The 19,978-nt window shown below is 42.1% G+C and overlaps 2 protein-coding genes across 11 annotated transcripts in view; one reads left to right on the top strand and one right to left on the bottom strand.

Moving 5' to 3' along the window:
* invs (inversin) overlaps window positions 1-9,121 on the top strand; it is a 26,958-nt gene extending 17,837 nt beyond the window's left edge. For 6 of the 8 annotated variants that reach the window (XM_028470799.1, XM_028470797.1, XM_028470801.1 and 3 more), the window contains 7 exons: window positions 91-197; window positions 264-473; window positions 1,657-1,865; window positions 1,988-2,528; window positions 3,083-3,234; window positions 8,363-8,449; window positions 8,524-9,121. In XM_028470799.1, coding sequence (XP_028326600.1) covers window positions 91-197; window positions 264-473; window positions 1,657-1,865; window positions 1,988-2,528; window positions 3,083-3,234; window positions 8,363-8,449; window positions 8,524-8,639 — 1,422 coding nt within the window. In that variant the 3' untranslated portion in view covers window positions 8,640-9,121. Of the gene's footprint in view, window positions 1-90; window positions 198-263; window positions 474-1,656; window positions 1,866-1,987; window positions 2,728-3,082; window positions 3,235-8,362; window positions 8,450-8,523 lie in introns of those variants that run through there. The other 2 variants (XM_028470800.1, XR_003675808.1) reach the window with 2 other exon arrangements.
* tex10 (testis expressed 10) lies at window positions 9,117-19,920 on the bottom strand. Of its 3 annotated transcripts, none has more exons than XM_028470806.1 (16): window positions 19,466-19,920; window positions 18,429-18,639; window positions 18,159-18,346; window positions 17,759-18,085; window positions 16,778-16,990; window positions 16,447-16,699; window positions 16,249-16,361; window positions 15,232-15,479; window positions 14,629-14,764; window positions 14,309-14,478; window positions 12,985-13,162; window positions 11,354-11,579; window positions 10,206-10,286; window positions 9,912-10,096; window positions 9,615-9,825; window positions 9,117-9,516 (listed from the first exon to the last, which is right to left on the bottom strand). In XM_028470806.1, exons 2-16 carry the CDS (start codon window positions 18,609-18,611, stop codon window positions 9,388-9,390), a joined length of 2,841 nt encoding a protein of 946 aa, XP_028326607.1. In that variant the 5' UTR covers window positions 18,612-18,639; window positions 19,466-19,920; the 3' UTR covers window positions 9,117-9,387. The 3 variants fall into 3 exon arrangements, with proteins under 3 accessions (XP_028326607.1, XP_028326605.1, XP_028326606.1); XM_028470804.1 differs by having other exon boundaries at window positions 19,563-19,920; XM_028470805.1 differs by having other exon boundaries at window positions 19,648-19,920.
* Between the last annotated feature and the right edge of the window lie 58 nt (window positions 19,921-19,978).

Here is a 19,978-nt window from a genome sequence, read left to right as displayed (position 1 = left end):
TTCTCCTGTGGGCCGAATTGGGTGCTGTAAAGGGCTGGAGTTTGCCCCCGGCCCTTGTGGTATAATGCGTGTGACTCTCTCTGCAAACAGGGGCGTACTGCTCTTCACTGGTCATGTAACAACGGTTATCTCGATGCTGTGAAACTGCTGCTGGACTACAATGCCTTTCCCAATCAAATGGAGCACACAGAGGAGAGGTGAGGGCTGCAGAGGTGAGGAAACATAGACACAGAGATAAATGACTGTGACGGCGTGTTGTGTAGGTACACTCCTCTGGATTACGCTCTGCTGGGTGGACACAGCGAGGTCACCCAGTTCATGCTGGAGCACGGTGCTCTGTCCATCGCAGCCATTCAGGACATCGCTGCAGCTTCCATACAAGCCGTCTACAAGGGCTACACCGTCCGAAAGGCCTTCAGGGAGAGGAAGCAGCTGCTGATGAGGCACGAGCAACTGCGCAAAGATGCAGCCAAGTGAGACACACACACACACACACAAGTACCTGATCTCCCATCTTGGTGTTGTGTATTAAAGCAAAAACAATCAATCAATCAATCAATCAATCTTTATTTGTATAGCGCCAAATCATAACCAATGGTATCTCAAGGCACTTTACAGTAGAGCAGTCTTAAGGACGGACTCTTCATTTTATGGATACACACATATGCATATATACGTATATACACATACATATGTATCCCACACCCAACATGAATTCATCATGGCGGCAAGGAAAACCTTCTGTTAAGCAGCAGGAACCTTGTGTGGATCCCATTCCTATGATGAACAGCCATCCACGTTATGCTGTGTTGGGTGTGTGCAATCATAAATGTATATTTTAGAATTTGTATATTTACACTAAGATCTAGTGCACTCATGGTGAAACATCATAACTTTGATCTTTAATATGAATTTACAGATTACAAGTTTAAATTCAGTTGATGCATGTATGACTACACCAGACCTGATGTATTTGTAGTTTATCATTATGATCCAAGACCCGCCAAAGCTCACCCTTCCCAGCATGCCTTGTGTTCTTATACTTTGGTTAAAAGTGTTTTATTGTCATTGTACAACAACGAGTTGACTCGACCGACTCAGCTGCAATTTGCCCGTGACTGGCTTAAATATTTGTGTGTCTTTCCCAGTTTTGCTGACATTACTCAATACTCAAGAACACACATTGTGATCGTTTTCCTTAGCGACTTTCCATTTATTTATTTTTTTAATGTATTTTTGATTTTTTGCAAATGCATATATCTCATTCTAGCTTCTGTCCCCATCTGTCCTGTTTGTCTCTGCCCCACAGGAGCCGTCACACTCTTTTCATATCGCTCTTTCTGTCTGTCAGCCATGCACACAAATGCATCTTTTTCTCTCTGACTCGTTGTCCTTTAGTTATTTACTTAACGGTCCTGCCATTGATGGATGATGGTTATCCTTTAGAGGGCACATTTTTCTCCTCGATTTATTGGTTTTGAAGGGGGGACAATTTTGTTTCATTTTATTTCTGAATCTTTTTGTCTTTAGACCTTAGTTTTTATCTTTAACCAAATTGGGACCACACATATTATTGTGTTCATCTAAAAACATAAAAAACCTCAGTTCTAACTGGACTATGTTTGTTCAGATATCGTAACTTTTCTCCGTGTGTAGGAAACGAGAAGAAGGACAGCAGAGGAGAAAAGCTGTGCAGAAAGTTCCTGTGACCTCTGCTGAAAAACGCAAAGGTTTACCGGTGAAAGCAGAAGAAAAGCTCTCATTGGTGGACATCACAAGGGATTTATCTATAAGTGATCCAGTGGTGGACACAAAAAAATCCAACAAAACTGTGTGCAAGAAGGTCAAAGAGGAGAGACTTGCAGGTAAAGAAGAACAAATAATCAACAGATTTTTTTGTTATGCTCATTATAAAAATATAGACTAAAACCATTGCTTTACTTAGGATTTTGGTTATAGTAACACTGACATCTCCACTCCATCCCAGCAGCCCACAGAAGAAGAATGAAGATGGACGTGCCCGCTGAAGCCCCAGAGGCTCCGAGCCACAGTCATGTGATTAGTGAGTGTTTACCTGGTGCTTTACAGGCCACCAGACTTGAAGAACTTCTGGTTTCTTCCCGCTGTAGACAGTCAGTGGGTCTCAAACCTACACCTTGCTCCAAGCCCAAAGTCAGGGAACGACCTTCCTCAAGCACATGCAGTGTTTCAACAACTGTCTTCTCAATGGACCAAAGTGAAGCCAGTAGCAGTGTTTCTCTAAAAAAGAGAGGCTCACATCTGAGAGTGCAGGCTGCCATTAGCAGGACTGATGCCCACACGTCTGTGAAGCAGCACAGAAAGACTTCTAAGAAGGACCTCATTCAAACTGCCCCATTATCATTAAACTCATCTTTAGATCACAAAAGCACTTCAACAAAGACTCAAAACAGTACACACACGTGCATGTCTGTCCGCACAGAGAGGGACAAAGAGCAGCGGACAAGAAGAAATGAAGCTGCACACACCATCCAGCGAGCCTGGAGGAGGTGAGTTAAGCTGTCCTCCTCAGTGTGTGTGAACCATGGGGCAGCGTACTCCGCTCACATTTGGCAGCACCATGTGTTGCCCACATGTGCCTGATCCTACTTGCATGCCAGCCAAGTTCTCACCTCCCCTGTAACACCCCAACCCCAAAATCTTTGGTCTGGATGCCAGCAACTATAACACAGTGAGCGTGGGAGAAAGGTGAGTCGAGGAGACGGGGGACAGCAAGGCTATAATCTAGAATTTTCATACTAGTTTTACAAGAGGCTAAAAGTTCAGGCGGGCTGCTTTAATGGCTACCAGCAGCTTCGCTTTGCTTTCTGCTGCCTCTTACTCACACTGTGTCTTTCTTAGTGGCTGCCAGTCCTCAGCAGGAGCTCCTCTGCTTCTCCTCAGCATCACAATTAAATTGTTTATCTGCGGCCTATTAATCGCCTTAAATAAACAATTTACTTTGTTTATGCCTGGTGTGAGGACTTGCCAGTTTTTGAGGCTTTGAACACTGTCTACGATGTTTGGTTTATTAAGCAGCATGCACTGGGCGTCTGCACTGCAGGTACCGCGCACGCAGACAAGGAGCGCTAAAGGCCAGAGGAGAGGTTGCCTCAGGTGATTCAAATTCCGCCCACACCAGGAAGAAGACAGGAAGCCGGTCACAAAGTGGCAGGACTGTACAGAGCAAGAGCTCTGTCCTACAAAGCATCTACGGTAAGATAACCCACATGTTTACTTATTTATTTTATTTTCTATTTGAATCTGTCTTTTTCTGAAACAGATGAACAAAGTACAAGTACATCTTGGCATCACTGTACAAGTCCATGCATATTACTTTTTTTTTTTTTTTTTTTTTTTTAAATAGTTTTTCTTGTGATTTAGTGGTTAGTGCTTCGGCCTCTCTGCAGGAAGACACTGGGCTCGATTCCCACTGTTAAACTGGCTTTTCTGAGTGGACTTTGCACGTTCTCCCACTGGTTACATGGGTTTCCTCCAGATACTCTAGTTTTCACCATCATTCAAACACCACGGCAAGGTTACCGAGTGTTGGGCTCAGCATTAGCTTCCCACTTTGACCAGTTTAGTTTGATGTATGATGATTTTCTACAATAGCAAGCCACATACAAGCCAATCCTCTCAAAAATAGGCTATAACCAATAAAATCTTAGCATTTAAATATTTTAATACCGTGTAGAATACAAGCAATTCCTATAGTTCCTCACATATTAAGCCTGATTCTAAAGTTTACAGATCACATTAGATAATTCATACCACAATAAAATGTACAGTAGTAGAAAAGTTTAAAAATATGTAAATATTATTAAAAAGAAATAGTTTTTTTGTTATAAATTTGTCAAATTCATCCTGCTGGTCACTTAAGAACTGCCGTTAGGTCCGGTTTGGTCCGCTGACCGTATGTTTAACCCCCCCCCAGTTCTGAAATCTTAAACCAATATCTGATCTCATGTCTTTTCACAAACATGTTTTTCATTTTAAAATCTGAAAAATGTCTGTTGAATATCATTTTCAATGATTGTGTGCCTTTGTTAAATCATAACTCCCATGAGAGTGAGATTTGACCCCCAGACAAAAGATGGCTGTTGAAAGTGACGTCTGTAATACGAGGAAGGATTTGTTGGCTGAAAATAAACCAGATATTAGTGACAGCAGAGCTGATAGAAACAAACACTTCATTCCCACATCCATGGGAATATTTTGAAAAAGGGTTTAAAGTTGCAAGCTGGGATCAAAGGACCTTCATAGGACTGACTTTAAAAGCATACACTTTTTAATACTTATTTGTCATAAATACATCACTATTAACGATGCGATGATTGCAATTATTGATCTTCCATTTGACATCAGTCAGCTGCTGAATTATTTGACTTCTGTTTTGAGGAACACACGCTTTATTATCAAATAAAGTATTTGGAATATCCAAATTAGGAGGACTCGCCTTGTTTGTTTTACAATTTGAAAATATTAATAATTGATTTGGATTTGGTATTGATTCATAATTGTTCATAATAAAATCGTGATGAATTGACTATTTTTTTTTCACCACCTCAATGCTGGACAGTCCTGGACCTATGCAGCATGTTTTAGGTGTGAACCTGATCTTAAAGCTTGTTACTTTGTTGAATCCAATTCAACATTACTACAGTCTGGAATTTTACTCCATGTTAAAGAGCAATTATCCAAATAAGTTAATGTGGTTACTCCTACATCAAAACTGGCTGATATTTGCCATAAAATTTAATATCATTTGGCATTGGTGCCAGTTTTTCCAGTGATATTAAAGAACCGATGTGTGCTGATGTTTTAGACAACATGTTTTTGCACAGATAATGTTCTCGCTGTGCTTGCGGTGGTTTCATCTGGGTACTCCAGCTTCCTCCCACAATCAAAAAACGTGACTGTTAGCTTGATTGGAGTCTCTAAATCCCCATAGGAGTGAAAGGGAGTGTGAGTGGTACTCTGTGCTTGTGTTACCCTGCGATGGACTGGCATCCTGCCCAGGGTGTACCCCCGCCTAGCACCCAATGAGAGCTTGAGTATCAGCACACCCCTGCGACCCTGGGGGGGAAAAAAGGAGCAAGCTGGTCTGAAAATCGATGGATGTGGAATACATCCAGTAGGGCATCACATTGAAGACCTAATGTGTTAATTCCATGGAGATATATACTGTATATTGTGATCTAAAATTAGGTTGGGGAAGGGTGTGGGACAATATCGGCAGAGAATATTAGAGTTCCTCTGTTATTAAAGGTTTCCTACAAGCCATTGTTCCCAAACAAAACCACCACATTTCACCTCCATACAAACTTCTAGCCTTTTTAGAAGAGTTTCAAAACATCTTTGAGGAACTATCCAAACCATTTCCCTCTCTGTTAAAATTATTCCCAGATATTCCATGATCTGCGTGAACAGGAGTCTTTATCGACCTTTGATTGGTGCTGTTCATGTGCCATGCAGCTTTAAATATGAAAATCAAGACTGTTGTTAAATAACCAAGATCACCTTGCTAATGTGTCAGAAGCTGTGGAAATGTCTAGGTGATGTATCAGTGCAGTATCAGCCTGGTTTCCTCTGCTAGGGTTTGGCCCCACAGACAGCGCTGACCTTAATAACACATCGCCAGGTGATGATGGGAGGATGGGCAGAACCCTCATTGTGCCAAAACATACAGGGACATTTGGCCTCCCCACTCACTCTGGGACAGATAGACTCTCCAGTCCAACCCAAACCTCTTACGTGGTCCTCCCTCCCCCCTTCTCACCTCCTCTCGCTCCTTGTTCCTCGGCTCCTCGCTACCTGACAGTGTTGGCACTGTGAAAAGTTCAGAGCTGTCAGGGGGAATGTCAGACGACTGCGTACGACTATCTGCTGAACACACACACACACGCACACACAGCACACAAAATGCCCCGCACACAAGCACAAGACTCATTTCTCACTGCTTTGTTTTTTATTTCCAGGAAGTGGACAGATGTCAGAGGCACAACCGTGGAGAGGCTTAATTATCACTATTGGGTCTATAGATGGCCTCCATAGTGTTCTAATACTTGCTCATGTTTTCATCTAACCACAATCATAGAAACTTTGTATAAACCCAGTGATCGTTGAATCAGTGATTCAGCATCTTTACATAAATGGAAGTAAAGCATTATGAATGTATTTTACAGTTTGTCAGAGTTTGCACTCGGCCAAAGACCGAGGTCTTTCAAAAATGAGATAAGATTGAACACATACAATTTCTTCAGGGTCACTGTGTGGCCTCTCAGTGCAGGGTTCATTGGTTCAAGTCCCTGTGGTGACCCCCAACTTGTCTCTGTTGAGCTGTGTGATAGACTGGCGTCCTATCAGGAAGGGTTTACATTATATTTACAAACGCTCAATATCTGCTGGGATAGACTCCATCATCCCCTGTACAGGATAAGCAGGTATAGAAAGCGAGACAATTTCTGCAATGAATAGAAAGTGTAAATACACCCCCATAGGTTTTTGCTGACCTGTCACTAGGGGGAAATTTAAAAAATGCCTTGATAATGGGTGTTACTCCTAGAGTAGTTAAGACACGCCCGGTCACGGCAGCCCCGCCCCCACAGCCCCACGCAGTTTGACAAGCTCCTGACGGCAGCCTGCAGTTCGGGGCGGCGCTCAACGTTCAATAAACCAATCGTGTTCAGAATTACACTAACCCTAACCCATGCAGTATCTATTTTGTATGCTTATAGAATTATGTAACATAAAATGATTTATATGGCACGATTTATTTAATTTGAGGTTGATTATTTTTAACTGTATAAGAATCACACAGCATAATAGCATGCCGCATTGAGCTCCGCCCCAAACTGCGGACTGAAAGCCAATAGCAGGCCGTTGTTGAGCAGCATTGAGCTCCGCCCCGAACTGCAGGCTGCAGTCAGGGGTACTTCCGCAGCTCCGCATGGAGCTGTCAATCAATGCTCACTAGGGGCTGTGAGAGGAGGAAACCAGTCTCTCCTCCCATCTTATATAGGAGGGGCGGGGCTACAACAGTGATGGTTAGTGATGTCACTGAACTAATCTCAGCCAATGGCAAAATTCAATTGCAATAGCCAGCGTTCAGCCCATAGAGGGCACTCACTCTGACATTTTACAACTGAAAATGCAAAATGTAAATACTTAACTAAAATGTGAAGAGTGGAACTAGGATCAATAAACTACATTAGTTCATACTTAATCATATGTATTCAGCATAAAAAAGTGGTTTTAGGTTTAAATTCAGATTTTAGTGTGACAAAATGTATTTGTAGAGTGCATTTCATACACAAGACAATTCAATGTGCTTCACATGATTAAAAAGTGCAACAGAAAACATTAAACTGTTTAAATCAATATAAAACAAACTGGGTTTAAAATCAGCAATAAAAAGATCTCCCTCAGTCATGGGCAGTAGAGAAAAGGAGTGCCTTTCACTGGGATTTTTAAATGTTCACATTTGATGTTAACAACACACTGTTATTATATTAATCATCAACTCAACTGTATTTATAGAGGCCTTTAAAGCAGCCACATGAATAAAAATGGGTTTTAAAAGCAGTCTTAAAACTGGACATTGATGGGGTATTTCTCGCTTGTAATGGCAGCTCATTCCTCTGTTTGAACCTCGATACCTCCAGGAGAAGCCAATCAGCTGACCAAAGGGATTGAGTAGGAACGTAGGGTTGGAGGAGCTCAGAGAGGTAAAAGACTTAAAAACAAATAAAATAACTTTAAAATGGATTCTAAAATACACAGGCAGCCAGTGGAGGGAGGCCAGGATGGGGGTTATGTGCTCGCCAGTATTCCAGTTAAAAGGCGAGCGGCTGCGTTTAGCACCAACAATCAAATGCAACTGAACAAAGTTACTGAATTGCAATCCCTATAATACAAAGAAAAAAATATTCATCAATCATCTACAAATAAATTGTTGTAAGGATTTAATCAAGTTTGACAAGAGCCAGTCCATAAACATGTTATTTTATAAATGTGTGAATATCTGTCTGTTCTTTAGGACAGGTGAGCAACTCCAGTCCTCAAGGGATGCTGTTCTGCATGATTCATTTGGCTTTTTATTCAAACACACTTGACTGCCCTGAGTAGATTATTATCAGATGTTTAAAGAAAGATGTTTGGAAGTTGGTAAACATCTTAAACATGCAGGACTGTAGCCCTCGAGGGTTGAAATGGATCAGCCTTGGTCAGTGCACCTTGCATTCCTGTTAAACAGGATAAGCAGGAATAGAAAGTGGATAGGTGAATAGTAAATCCTTTAACTGTTTATAGGTTGTCATTAAGTTCCTTTTCCTTATTTCAGGCTCTTCAGTGTCAAGAAGAGGGCGTTTGTTTCGCGGCTCTCAGTCTCAGCTGCTTTTAGGCGTCCCTCTGTGCACACAGAGCCAGTGTAAGTACACATTAACACACAAAGAGAATCCCTTTATCCGCTGGAGCTTTCTAAAGTTTTATATTGTTTTCTAGTGAGTGGGTTAGACTGTGTGCACCTGACGGACACAGTGAATCAAGCCAAGCAGTTTTCGTACCACCTGAGACCACAGAGTGCTGGACTGGGGACCAGAGGCCGGGGAAAACACTAAAAAAACACATTATTTTTCTCTGATGTTTTCTCAGCTGGCTGCCAGACTCACCTCCATAGAATTACACATTGTTCGCTTAGTGTGCCGAGTTTTTAAAATGAAGGTATGACATCAGAGGCATGACCTCACAAGGTGGGGATAAGTCTGTAGAAACTGTGTGTTAAAGATAACCTTTCATCTATTGTGGAGGGAACACATACACACTCCGTCCGCTCCGTGGCTCTCGCGCACACACACTGAGATAACCTTTCCTCAAGTTGTGGGGAATGAGGCAGTCTATCAACAGCCAGTCATACCGCTAGGCCACCTGCAGACACACACACACACACATTTACACACACCTAAATCATTTCACTCAAATGAGACTGATTTTTTATTTTTTTTAACCTCTTCTTGTACAAAACCTACCTGTATTTTATACTTTAATAATGTTTGTCTAATTTCTTGCCATCAATGCAATAAAAATGAAAATGAAAGTTCAATTTGACAATTTTATTTTTGTATCCAAAGTCATACTTTACAGAAAGCACCGGTTTCACGTTCAGGACCAACAAGAGTATGAAAAGGTTACGAATATTATCAGCCAAGATAAAGAATAGTGACGCAACAAAATCTAAAGTGAAAAATATTCGCATTTTGGAGTCGCAATTTCAAAAAAGAGACATATCATGAGATTTTGTCCCATCTGTCCATAGCTGCTCCAAATGTAAGCGGTTGAAGGGGATGAACACTGCAGGTGAATGGGACTTCATACCAAGTACATGTCTCGAAAACCCAGATTCCCGCGGTGAGCAGACGAGCTGTGAGCCACTGTGACGCTGTAACAGTAGAGCAGGTCTCTGAGCCACTGCTCCCTCGTTGCTCCACGGGAGTACCTCTGCAAAACAGAAGAAAACACATTGCAAGCATGTTACAAAACAAACCAATTTGCCTCCAAAATGATCAAACCCACAAATCTGAATGCTGAATGTTTACCGTTAACTGCTGGATGATCTCCTGCAGCAGAGCGGCGTTGGCCAGCAGATGGTTGTGGAGCGGCGTGTGCTGCAGCAGCAGTGACAGAATGTGTCCGAGCTGCGGCAGCTCTTCCTCGCTTAAATCTCCCACACGCAGCGACTGCAGAACCATCCGCAGCAGCCGAGGAACAGTACTCAGTGCTGTGACGCAGGCGCCCCATATTGCCTCTCTGCAAATTAGACGCCTTTTTGTTAAATGTCCATATTCCATTTTCTTTTGTGACGGAAGTCGGAAATGTTTGTTGTGTGCACAAACCGTTTGTGGTTAGTGTCAGCAGGAGCCTCCTGCTGCAGCGTGACCAGCAGGGTCAGCAGGCTGAGGCAGCACGCAGACAAGAAGCGCAGAACCGGCTCCAGAGGCAGCACGGAAAGATCCAGAAGCCTGGACGTGGCTCGGAGCAGTCCGGCTGCCATGCTGTCAGGAACCACCATCAACTTGATCTGAGGCGCACACGCAGCATAAAACCCATGCTTTATTTAGCAACACTTTGTCTTTACAAAACTGAAGCATTGAAAAATATTCCAGCTTTTTCTTTTAACACCGTCTCACCAAGTACTTGCAAATGCCGTTCTGCATGATGTCAAAGCACTGGGACTTTGAACCCAGCTTCTCAAGACAGTGACACACTTCCTATAAAACACGCAAAGTACATTTTGAGACGCATGATATTTAGAGAACCAAGAACAAGAAATTTACATAATATTATCAGCAATCATACAAATACAGTAAATACTAGACTTAATTGCAATAAGAACTGAATAAATTTTCAGATGAAAGCATCAGCAGCTACAGTCTACATCTGTAGCCACAACTACATCACCATTATGATTGAAAATTAAGTAGTAAACAAATCCAAACTGAATCTATCATTAATATCTGTAAAATCTGAGTGATCACGTTCTTTAAGCTTTATTCTAGGATATTAAATGATTCCATGTAATGTGGCACATGGGCCTAAAAGGTGAGGTCACTCGCTTTTTAAAATAAAAAATAGGCCTCGTTGTTCTCAACATTAACTCCAAATTCAATTTCTCATTAGCTTTGATCAGATTTTGTGTGTGTAGCGAGTGAACGGTGTACCTGTTGGCATTCTCCTCATCATTAAAAACAATCCCGTCTCATTAGTCAAAGCAGACTCGACACGCTTCGTACCTTGATGAGGCCCCTCCCCATTGGTCAGCGTGTCACCCACCCCCACCTTTCCGCTACTTGCCTGTGATTGACTCAGACAGCGAGATGAGAGAGGTTGGATCTGAGGCTCTAATTGAGGAGCTGAATTAGTGATTATAAGCCCCCCCCACCCCACTTGCTCACACACACATACACACACTTCCCTCAGGGCATGGCTACGCTAACGGTAATTTTCTGTGCAGAAATGTCACACTCCCATCATGCCACAGGCTCTCATTAGCATTTGTCCATATCCACTATGCCCGATAACCACGTATCTACAACCTGCGCAACGTGATAAAGGTTCCCCTCTCGGCCGTAGGACCACGATAAAGCTTCCACCCTCTGAGCTCTTTATGAGGGACAGAGACACCGGGGGGACTGTGAGACCACAGCTGCGTCCAGAATATCAACACAATGTTTGCCTCCATCTTCACTGACAGGTCTGCTCTGCTTTCTAGTACATCCTCTTATTTCTATTCACACACATTTCTATAAATGCATGAGAGTTTCGTAAGAAAACGCACCTCGACAACATCCCAGTGGTGTGTGAACTGCTCCAGAGAGGAGAAGTAAAGGTGGATGGGTGAAAGAGGGGAAGCACTCATGGCGTCCTCCTCGTCCTCCTCCTCCTGCAGCAAAGCCAGGCTTTCAGAGGAGAAGCCCATGAGGCTGGAGAAGAGGAAGCTGATGTAGTCCACATCCTGCAAGGCGGCCTCCTCGTTCCCGACCGACCAGCTGCTCAGAGGAGACCTGCAGAGCGTGTCACACTGTCATCAGAAGCTGGAACGACGTCAGCGACTTCAAAAGTTTTCACAGTTTTAACAATGTCACATTAACTAGAAACACAACCACAGAACAAGCCAAATTATGGCACTGTTTTGCCATTTTTCACAGAGTGTTATTTTATAAGTGCATGGTGTCGAAAGTTAAGCTCCCCCGAAATGCAGCTTTGAAACATTCTCCTTTGCCTTGATGTGAAATGTGCGTGAAAAAGAGAGTTTCGTGGAACCCCTGAGGCGCATGTAGATGATGCTGCATTCCTGTCTTTCAAAAGAGAGCTCTTTGTGTTTCAGCCATCACACGCACGCACACACACACACACACACACACACACACACACACACACACACACAAACACACACACACACACACACACACACACACACACACACACACACACACTTCACTTATGAACTCAGCAACGCCTGAGAGCAGAATATTTGTATAACACTGGCCCACTTACACAAGAAAAGTTTCAGATCACACGCACACAATTCAGTGTAAGCTGGGGATGAGATAAAAACTATACCAATGTTATCATGAAGACAAATGGCAAGTGTACAAAATGGTAATTTCAGTAACTGTAATTAGGCCGGGAAGAAATCAGAAGTGTCTTAAAAAAAATGTTTTGTTAAAGAACAACACTGCCACCTGGTGGGAGCAGAAAAAAAATGCTTCACAAGTACCATACTGCAAGATTAAAAGACATTTATAAACACTAAGTTAACATTGAAACATGTTTACCTTGGAGTGTTGTTTACAACAGTGGTTCTCAAACTTTTTTGGCTCATGTCTCTCATTTCTGAATCCAAGTACCCCTTTGTCTGACTACAAGATTTTGCTCAGAATATTATGAAAAAACAACTATAGAGCTTGATGATGGAATGAATGAGTGTAAACACACATTTTAAAGAATCTCACTTTGTAAGTAAGTGGAATTAAACAGTATTTAGTGCCTCATGAATTGATTATTTTTTTATAGGTTTTGTCATCTCCCACCTGGTGTGGGACCAAGACTGACCTTTGCATTTTCAGTTCATGTTCTAATCATTTTCATCATCATTATTATGATTATCATTTTAAACTAAAAAATAAACATTATAAAACCCCATATTTCTATTGCTTTTATTTGTTAATTTTCCACTCTCTCAAGTACCTCCGTAGTGCCATTGCGTACCCTCATTTGAGAAACAAGTTTACAAGACCAAAGCAAACCTTTTATTGCTTGATTTAAATCATTATTATTTTATAATCACATTTAAGAGCCTCTCTGAAGTTTTTAATAAAAAACTTGTACCGATTTATGAATCTTGACTGTTTCACGTAAGGTGGCTTTTTGTTCCTCCTGTAGCTCAAAGAGTGATTGTGAGCTCACCGGAGGTGTACCATACGAATAAGGGTGGCGGCGAGGCCGGCAGAGATTCTTCCAGCTGTGCAGCAGCGGCTCAGGTTGGCCAGAAGTGATCGACTCATCTCAGGAAGGAAGTAGAGCAGCTGCACCAACCTCTGCTGACTCTCAGACGGCAACAGGACCACCACACCTTCCTGTGGATCTTTTACACAGAAACATCGAGCAGACACATCAGTGCGCTGCAACAATCTGCTGATCAGGCGAGAAACTCTATAATCACAATTTCGGTGATACTTGGAAAAGTCAACGTGGTTCAAAGCAGCAATTAAACTGAGATAAGGTGTCTGTGAGAAAGATTCTGTCCGTCTCTGACGCACATGCTGATGTCAGAAGCCCTCAGACAAAAGGAGTCTTGTGATGGGGAATCGTTGGCCCCGCTGCAGTTTCTATCAGTCTCGTCACGCCTCCACCCCCCCCCACCCCCCTCAACCCACGCTGTCACACACCAGCAGCACTATCACACTAACCTCTGAGCTGAGGACAGCCTAGATTCTGTTTTAACTGCAGTTAGTTTGAGTAGTCAAAAGTGGAAACAGTGGAGTTATACTGCCCCCTAGTGGTACATTGGGTTGCATTAGTTTGACTTTATATCAGTTTTTTTTCCACTGCTGCTACATTGCATGTTTTCATTCATTAGGAGAAACAAACATGGTGGCAGACTTCTCTCTCCATTGAATGAAATTATTCTTATAGACGAGTCAAGTATAGCAACAAAACAGTTTTGTTACATTTTATTATAATTATTATACTGTATACGTTATGTTACGACACTGAGTAAAGGCTGGGATTCAACTACAGATTTCTTATCTTGATATCACAAATTTCTGGTGACCCCAGATAATTTTTTTCTTGTGTTATGAAGATTAGGTTAAAATAAAGATTAGGCCATGATCAGTGCACAAAGTGACAAGTGCCAGCTCAGATATTTTCATTTCATTTGTACGAGATTTATATTTGAGAAAGTGAAAGTATAGAATACAGTTGTTTAAGATCGTGTGTTGTAATTTGAAAAACGAATAATAAAGAAAATGTTTTTAATATACATTTTTAATCAGTTTTCAAAAAAAATATATCAATTACTACACATTTCAGGTGACCCCAAGGTTGAAAAAAAAATGGTTTATGGGGGCGTGGTCAATTAGTTTAACATAATGCATGTATATGTATCTGTAAATATGACTTTAATTGAGGCATATAAAGTGTGATTCGTTTGTAGAAGTTCACACTGAGATGAGGCAGCACTTGTGACCGAGGCTTGAATTCCTTCCTCTTTCATGACTTTACTTACCGTAGAGACTGCAGGCATGTGTCTGCAGGCTGCTGAGAAGGTCTTTGTTGCGGCGCGAGGCTGCAACCTGAATGGAGTCGATGAGCAGTGCGGACAAAGTAGGATTACGGTGGCCCAGCTGGGACAACTGCAACGGAAGAGAAGCCAACCAGCGACCAAGCACTTTGCTCCTGAAAAAACACAGCCAGCACGAGAGTGAACAATAAAACATCAAAAGGGTTTAATTGACTTCTGTTAAATACAATTAACCGAATCATTTGATTTCTGGCTGGTTTTTCAACATGAAACAAACCCTTTTATTGACCCACTGTTGGGCTTACCTGGCTATGTGTGGGTGCCCTTGATCCTGCATGTAGAGCTTGTTGTAGAATAAAAGCAGGAGAGATCGAGTTTGTAGCGGCAGGTTTTTCTGCTTATAGTAGACGTAAACTGCTGCCAGCAGATCTTCTGTCACTGCTACACACACAAAAAATACTAACACACATGCTTGGCTCCAATTAAGCACTAAAACATAGAAAACATTTCACTATGGTTCATCTCTGACTTCTTAATTTCACACAGTGCCATGAACGTCTCAACTGACTGACTTACGCATGTGTATGACCAAAAATGAAAATAGAATGTATCACTAGATTTACGGTACACTTAATAAAGCTGCACAGAGGAACCCAGCAGAATATTAGTCCAGTGGAAGCATCGCTCGCAACTAAGAATCAAAAATAACTAATTCATCAAATGCATCTGTATCATGTGTAGAATGGTTATAATCAAATTATTGTCCATGATCCGACCGTGTGTTCTTTCAGTTTCTTCCTTTCTCGTTATCTATAGCGTCATAAGCCTCCATCTGATCCTATGATATGGTCTAATCTTAAGGTCTACCCAGATGTATTTGCGTTATAATCTTCCTGGCACTTGCTTACTTTTGCTCCTCTGTGTAAGCACCATCTTCCCGACGGTGCCCAGCAGCATGTCCAGCTGTCTGTAGCTCAGTTTCACGCTGTTGGCCAGCGTGTCTCGGACAAACGTTCTCAGCGGTTTGAGCCAGTCTTCATCCGACTCCCCCTTCAGACCCTTCTTGTTGCCGACGGCCACCATCACCTGGCAGAGTTTGATGTTTAAAGCCAGAGGCTCCACCGTCTTTGTAGGAATTACTGCCGTCTGTTTGCTCCTGAATAAAAAAGCAGCAGCAGCTGTTAGGAGAGGTTACACAAGCACTGGTCTGAAAACCATTGCACACCATCATGACCCTCCAACTGCTCTCTGATGTATGTATTGATGTCTTCTGTTTTGCTGGTGGATTGCATTTTGCTATTGGCTTAGAATGGTGGTTTGAGTTCTGATGGTTTCTTACATCACTGTTAGCCCCGCCCCTCCTATAAAAACTAGGACATGTCGACTGCAATCTGTGGCAAATAGGTTGGATTGAGAGAATTATGACTAGAGAGGTTTAGTGAGTACTGAGTAGTTAGTTAGCATAACACGCAGGTGGGATTGAGTATTAGGGTGCAAGAAAAAAATCGATTTGGCGATATATCATGATATTTTACTACGCAATTATCGGATCGATTGAAAACTTTGTCCAAATCGATCATGTTTTCTATGAAGAAAAAAACATTTAAGTGCGCTAAAATATACATAGCACTAAAACGCCAGGTCACTAGGTGTCAGTGAACCACATAAGACATTATCAAAGTACCTCACTCCTCAAAGCATTTTAGCTTGGAAGTTAATTGCACCTTATTTTTATAAAACACATGTATGCGGTTACTTGTTTTTAAGATTTTAAGAACTTAACAGAATCAGAATCTGGTGAAATTTGTAATTATTGATATCGTGACATCGCGATATACATCGTATTGTCTAGTATCGGGATATATCGTATTGTGATATGCAAATCGTGAATCGTATCGAGTATGCTGGTCAGAAACATTCCTCACCTCTTCAGATCCACTTTCTTTTTATGTTTGGGTGTATCACGTACATCATAGGGAAAGTTCTTCATGAAATGCTGTTTAAATTCTCCCAGATATTCCTTCCGAAACCAAGCATCCTTAAAAGACACAAGGCAGTTAATGTTTTTCCAATCACTTTTTTTTTTTTAAATACACTGCGTTAAAAACATTTCCTCCTCTCACCAAAGCGTCCTGGTTTTCCTGCTCTGGTGCGATCTTTCTCAGCTGCTGCAAAATGGACAGGACCTGGAATAATACGGACATGGCGTCCGGGGTGAGCAGGTGAGTTCCCTCCGTGTTGTTCTGATGACCGTCTGTGGTGCTGGCCTCCACCCACACTTCCAACAGCAGAGGCACAAGGGTGGCTGCAAAGTTCTGGACAGCCTCAGCTGAGCCCAGACCCTCGTCCACTGCAGACCCTTGGTCCAGCTCAGGTCTGCACGATAAAGGAGGAACCAAAACATGTTCAAAGGTCTGTATTTATCCATCACTGTTGGTAGTTAGTGATGAATACCTGAGTCTAAAGGTGGAGTGTGGAGTCGGTTTAGCCCCAGAGTTTTCATACACTTTCACTTTGGTTTTGCTGCAGCTTAGATCTTCCCAGGTAAGATACTGTGTTGAAATTTTGCCTTCTTTAGCAGCACCAAACACGCCTTTATTAAGAGCAGATGTATCGCCTTCTTCCATTGGCCTTTCATCCACTACAGCTTGAAGAAAACTCCCCAGTCTGAAAAAAACAGCAGCATCAACATTTTGTTTTTCATCTGTTAGCAAACCAATGGAAGTGATGCTTTAAAAGAGTAATTAAACCCGCAAACCACTTTTTTTCCTGCTGAAAACCAATGTATTTGATTATGAAGTAATATTTTCAATTGATCCTAAATCAACTCTTGACATTTTAATCAAAGCATTTTCAATTCATTTTTTGTAAACATGTAAAAGTGACTGCCCTCTATGGGTTGAACCAAGCTATTACGATCACATTTTTGCTATTGGCTTAGAATGGTGGTTTGAGTTTTGATGGTTTCTTACATCACTGTTAGCCCCGCCCCTCTTATAAAAACTAGGACATGTCGACTGCAATCTGTGGCAAATAGGTTGGATTGAGAGAATTACGACTAGAGAGGTTTAGTGAGTAATGAGTAGGTAGTTAGCATAGCATAGATGGTTCATTGGAGATTTTATAGTATAGACTGAGTGTCTTAACTGCTCCAGGAGCCCCGCCCATAATCAAGGCAGTTTTTTTTTTATTTCCAGGCTAGACGCACGTCAGCCAAAACCTCCGGGTTCAGTTACTCTTTAAAGGAATAATGTATTTATTTAATGATTTGGATATTGTCACATGAGAAGTGAAAAATTGCAACATTTCTAATATTTACAGGCTCAACATCATCCGTTACTAATGTAACACGAAGCACTAGAAGCACACCAGTGCACAGGAGTTGCAGAAGCAGTTACCGGGTTAGAATAAGTGAGTGGTGTGTAATCACTGTACCTGAGGAGCACAGAGAGCCGCCACTGCTGACTCGTCACAGCCCTGCCGGGGTTCACCGACAACGCCCATGTGCGCGCCTTCCCCTCCTGAGCTTTTTTGGCTCCTCCGGTGTTCTGTTTGTGAGAGATCAGCTCGAGGAAGTTAGTAAGGAGCACTGCGGGGCGAGAGGCAAGCAGAGCAGGATAGTGCTCTAGCAACACATCGAGGATATTCATGGCATCCTCCTGGATGCCTGCCTCGATGTGAGTCATGGCACATGACAGGTGAGCGCTGAGTAGCGGGAAAAACGGCACCACTCGTTCTGCAGGAACACACTGTGCAATAAACCTGGAAGCAAAAAATAAATTGAGCAAAGTATTGGGAACATACTGAGGGAGTCTCTATGCAGTTCTTCTCTCACCGGAGCAACCGTGTTGCTGCAACGCGGACGTTGCCGTCCTTGTCAGTGAAAACTGCTGCGACCTCAGAGAGCAGGCGGGAAAGATGCTGCTCCAACAAAGAAGGATTAGTGGAAAGCAGCTCTTTCAAACCTAACAGGGCGCTGTGTTTGACGTTAGCATTGTAGTGGTGCAACTGAGAGAGAAGTTCCTGTGGGAGGGGGAAGAAAAAAAATCACTGCAGAAACACAGAAAACACACAGAGAAAGACAGGTATGACATAGGGAACTTACGTTGATGCCAAGCTGTCTGTGCGTTGTGGGGCCGCTCGAGTCCCTCCTCAGCTGTTCAGGGAGGTTGATGCCCCTCGTGCGGAAGTTGGTGTTGGTGGCATTATCAGACACAGGCTTCTTTTTCCCCACCTTCAGCTTGACTTTCTGGAAGTCATCTTGCCTCTTCTTCTTCTTTGACTTCATCTTGGCTGACTATGTGAGGACAGTAGGACTGGTCACAGACAGAGGAGAGAACAAGTAAATATTGATGAGTTTATTGACCATTAACAATTGAAGCAGTTGTGTCACACTAAGATAAAAAAAAACTTGACTTAATGCAATTGAAGATGGATTAAAGCATGCCTAAGGATCATACTAAGGAATCAACATAGATAATGAATGTCCCAAAACAGTTCATGGAGCACTCTGTAGAATGATTGGCTGGATTTCTTAAGCTCAAATACAGAGCCAACGCTTTTAATTACATAACACTGAAAGGATTTTTGACCAATTGAAGCCAAAACAACATACATACCGCAGCTTTAAATAGCTTTCAGCCCATATCAAATCAAACCAATATACGCATGATCATTTGATTAGATCTCATGACATATTTAACATGTATTTTTCTTCATTATTATTAGAGGCTAAACCCAACGTTTTGGACGCAAAGTGCCTACTCAACCTTTATGAGCTCTAATAATTCAGCTACCATTTTTCTAATGATTCAAGTTTTAGCTGTCAGAAACGTCAAACAAAAATAGCAAATTTTTAGCCGATTTCCTTAGAAATTTGGATGATTTATACCATCTTATACAGTACTCTATCTAGCAGCTAATAGACATAGCGGTGTTAAACATTAACTGCTCACCATTGTGACTGCTGGACAACATTGCCTCAGGGATGCATTGCATTGTAATTCAATTTTGGTCTGCGGTAGTTTTCTGACAAACAATTAAGGTCTATTTGTGTTCACTCACTGTGTAATTAAATGTTGCCTTTCAGTGCAAAGCAGCATAATCCATATAATATTGGACGAAGAAACCCCTTAAGTTTACCTTTTACTGAACGTCAGTCAACTGTTCAGATGATGACCAGTAAAACCATTACACCGGTGCAGCATCGAACGTGTTAAAGGGGTTTTTGTTTACTCACTGCCGCAAACACGCTGAGCTGCCACCACCAGAGACCTTCACACAAACGCAGTCGGTAACTCCATGACTTAATATTAATCACTTACAAACGACAAAAGCACATCACAGCAGTGTCTGTTTCAGTCTCATGTGTCCGCCTTGGTCCTTCAGGGGTACGCTCGTAAAGCCTGCATGCTCACCCACAGGAAACATCGAACAATGCTCGTATGTCACCACAGACATCGTGCTTATCGTGTTAAGCAGTATTTATCACTATAGTCAAAATAATATTTTCTAAAAAAATAAAATATATTTTTCTAAAAATCACACACACTGTAAAATCTACGGTTAAACTTTTTTATTATATTCTCCCCGGAATGTCGAGAAGTAAAACAAACGCACTATACAGCTGCCCACACTAACGCCTGAAATTATATT

This window comes from Gouania willdenowi, chromosome 16 (assembly GCF_900634775.1).
Source record: "Gouania willdenowi chromosome 16, fGouWil2.1, whole genome shotgun sequence".
In the NCBI taxonomy this organism is placed as follows: Eukaryota; Metazoa; Chordata; class Actinopteri; order Blenniiformes; family Gobiesocidae; genus Gouania; species Gouania willdenowi.
Note: the sequence above shows the minus strand (reverse complement) of the source record. Positions and strands in the feature narration are given on the sequence as shown.

What these genes read in the sequence shown, in the direction of transcription:
- tex10 (XM_028470806.1), bottom strand. Translation starts at nt 18,611, where the DNA reads ATGAAGTCAAAGAAGAAGAAGAGGCAAGATGACTTCCAGAAAGTCAAG. An exon ending in ACAGACAGCTTGGCATCAAC is followed by an intron (nt 18,347 to 18,428) that starts GTAAGTTCCCTA and finishes CCCCTCCCACAG; the next exon opens with GAACTTCTCTCTCAGTTGCA. An exon ending in CACTCCACCTTTAGACTCAG is followed by an intron (nt 16,700 to 16,777) that starts GTATTCATCACT and finishes TTTATCGTGCAG; the next exon opens with ACCTGAGCTGGACCAAGGGT.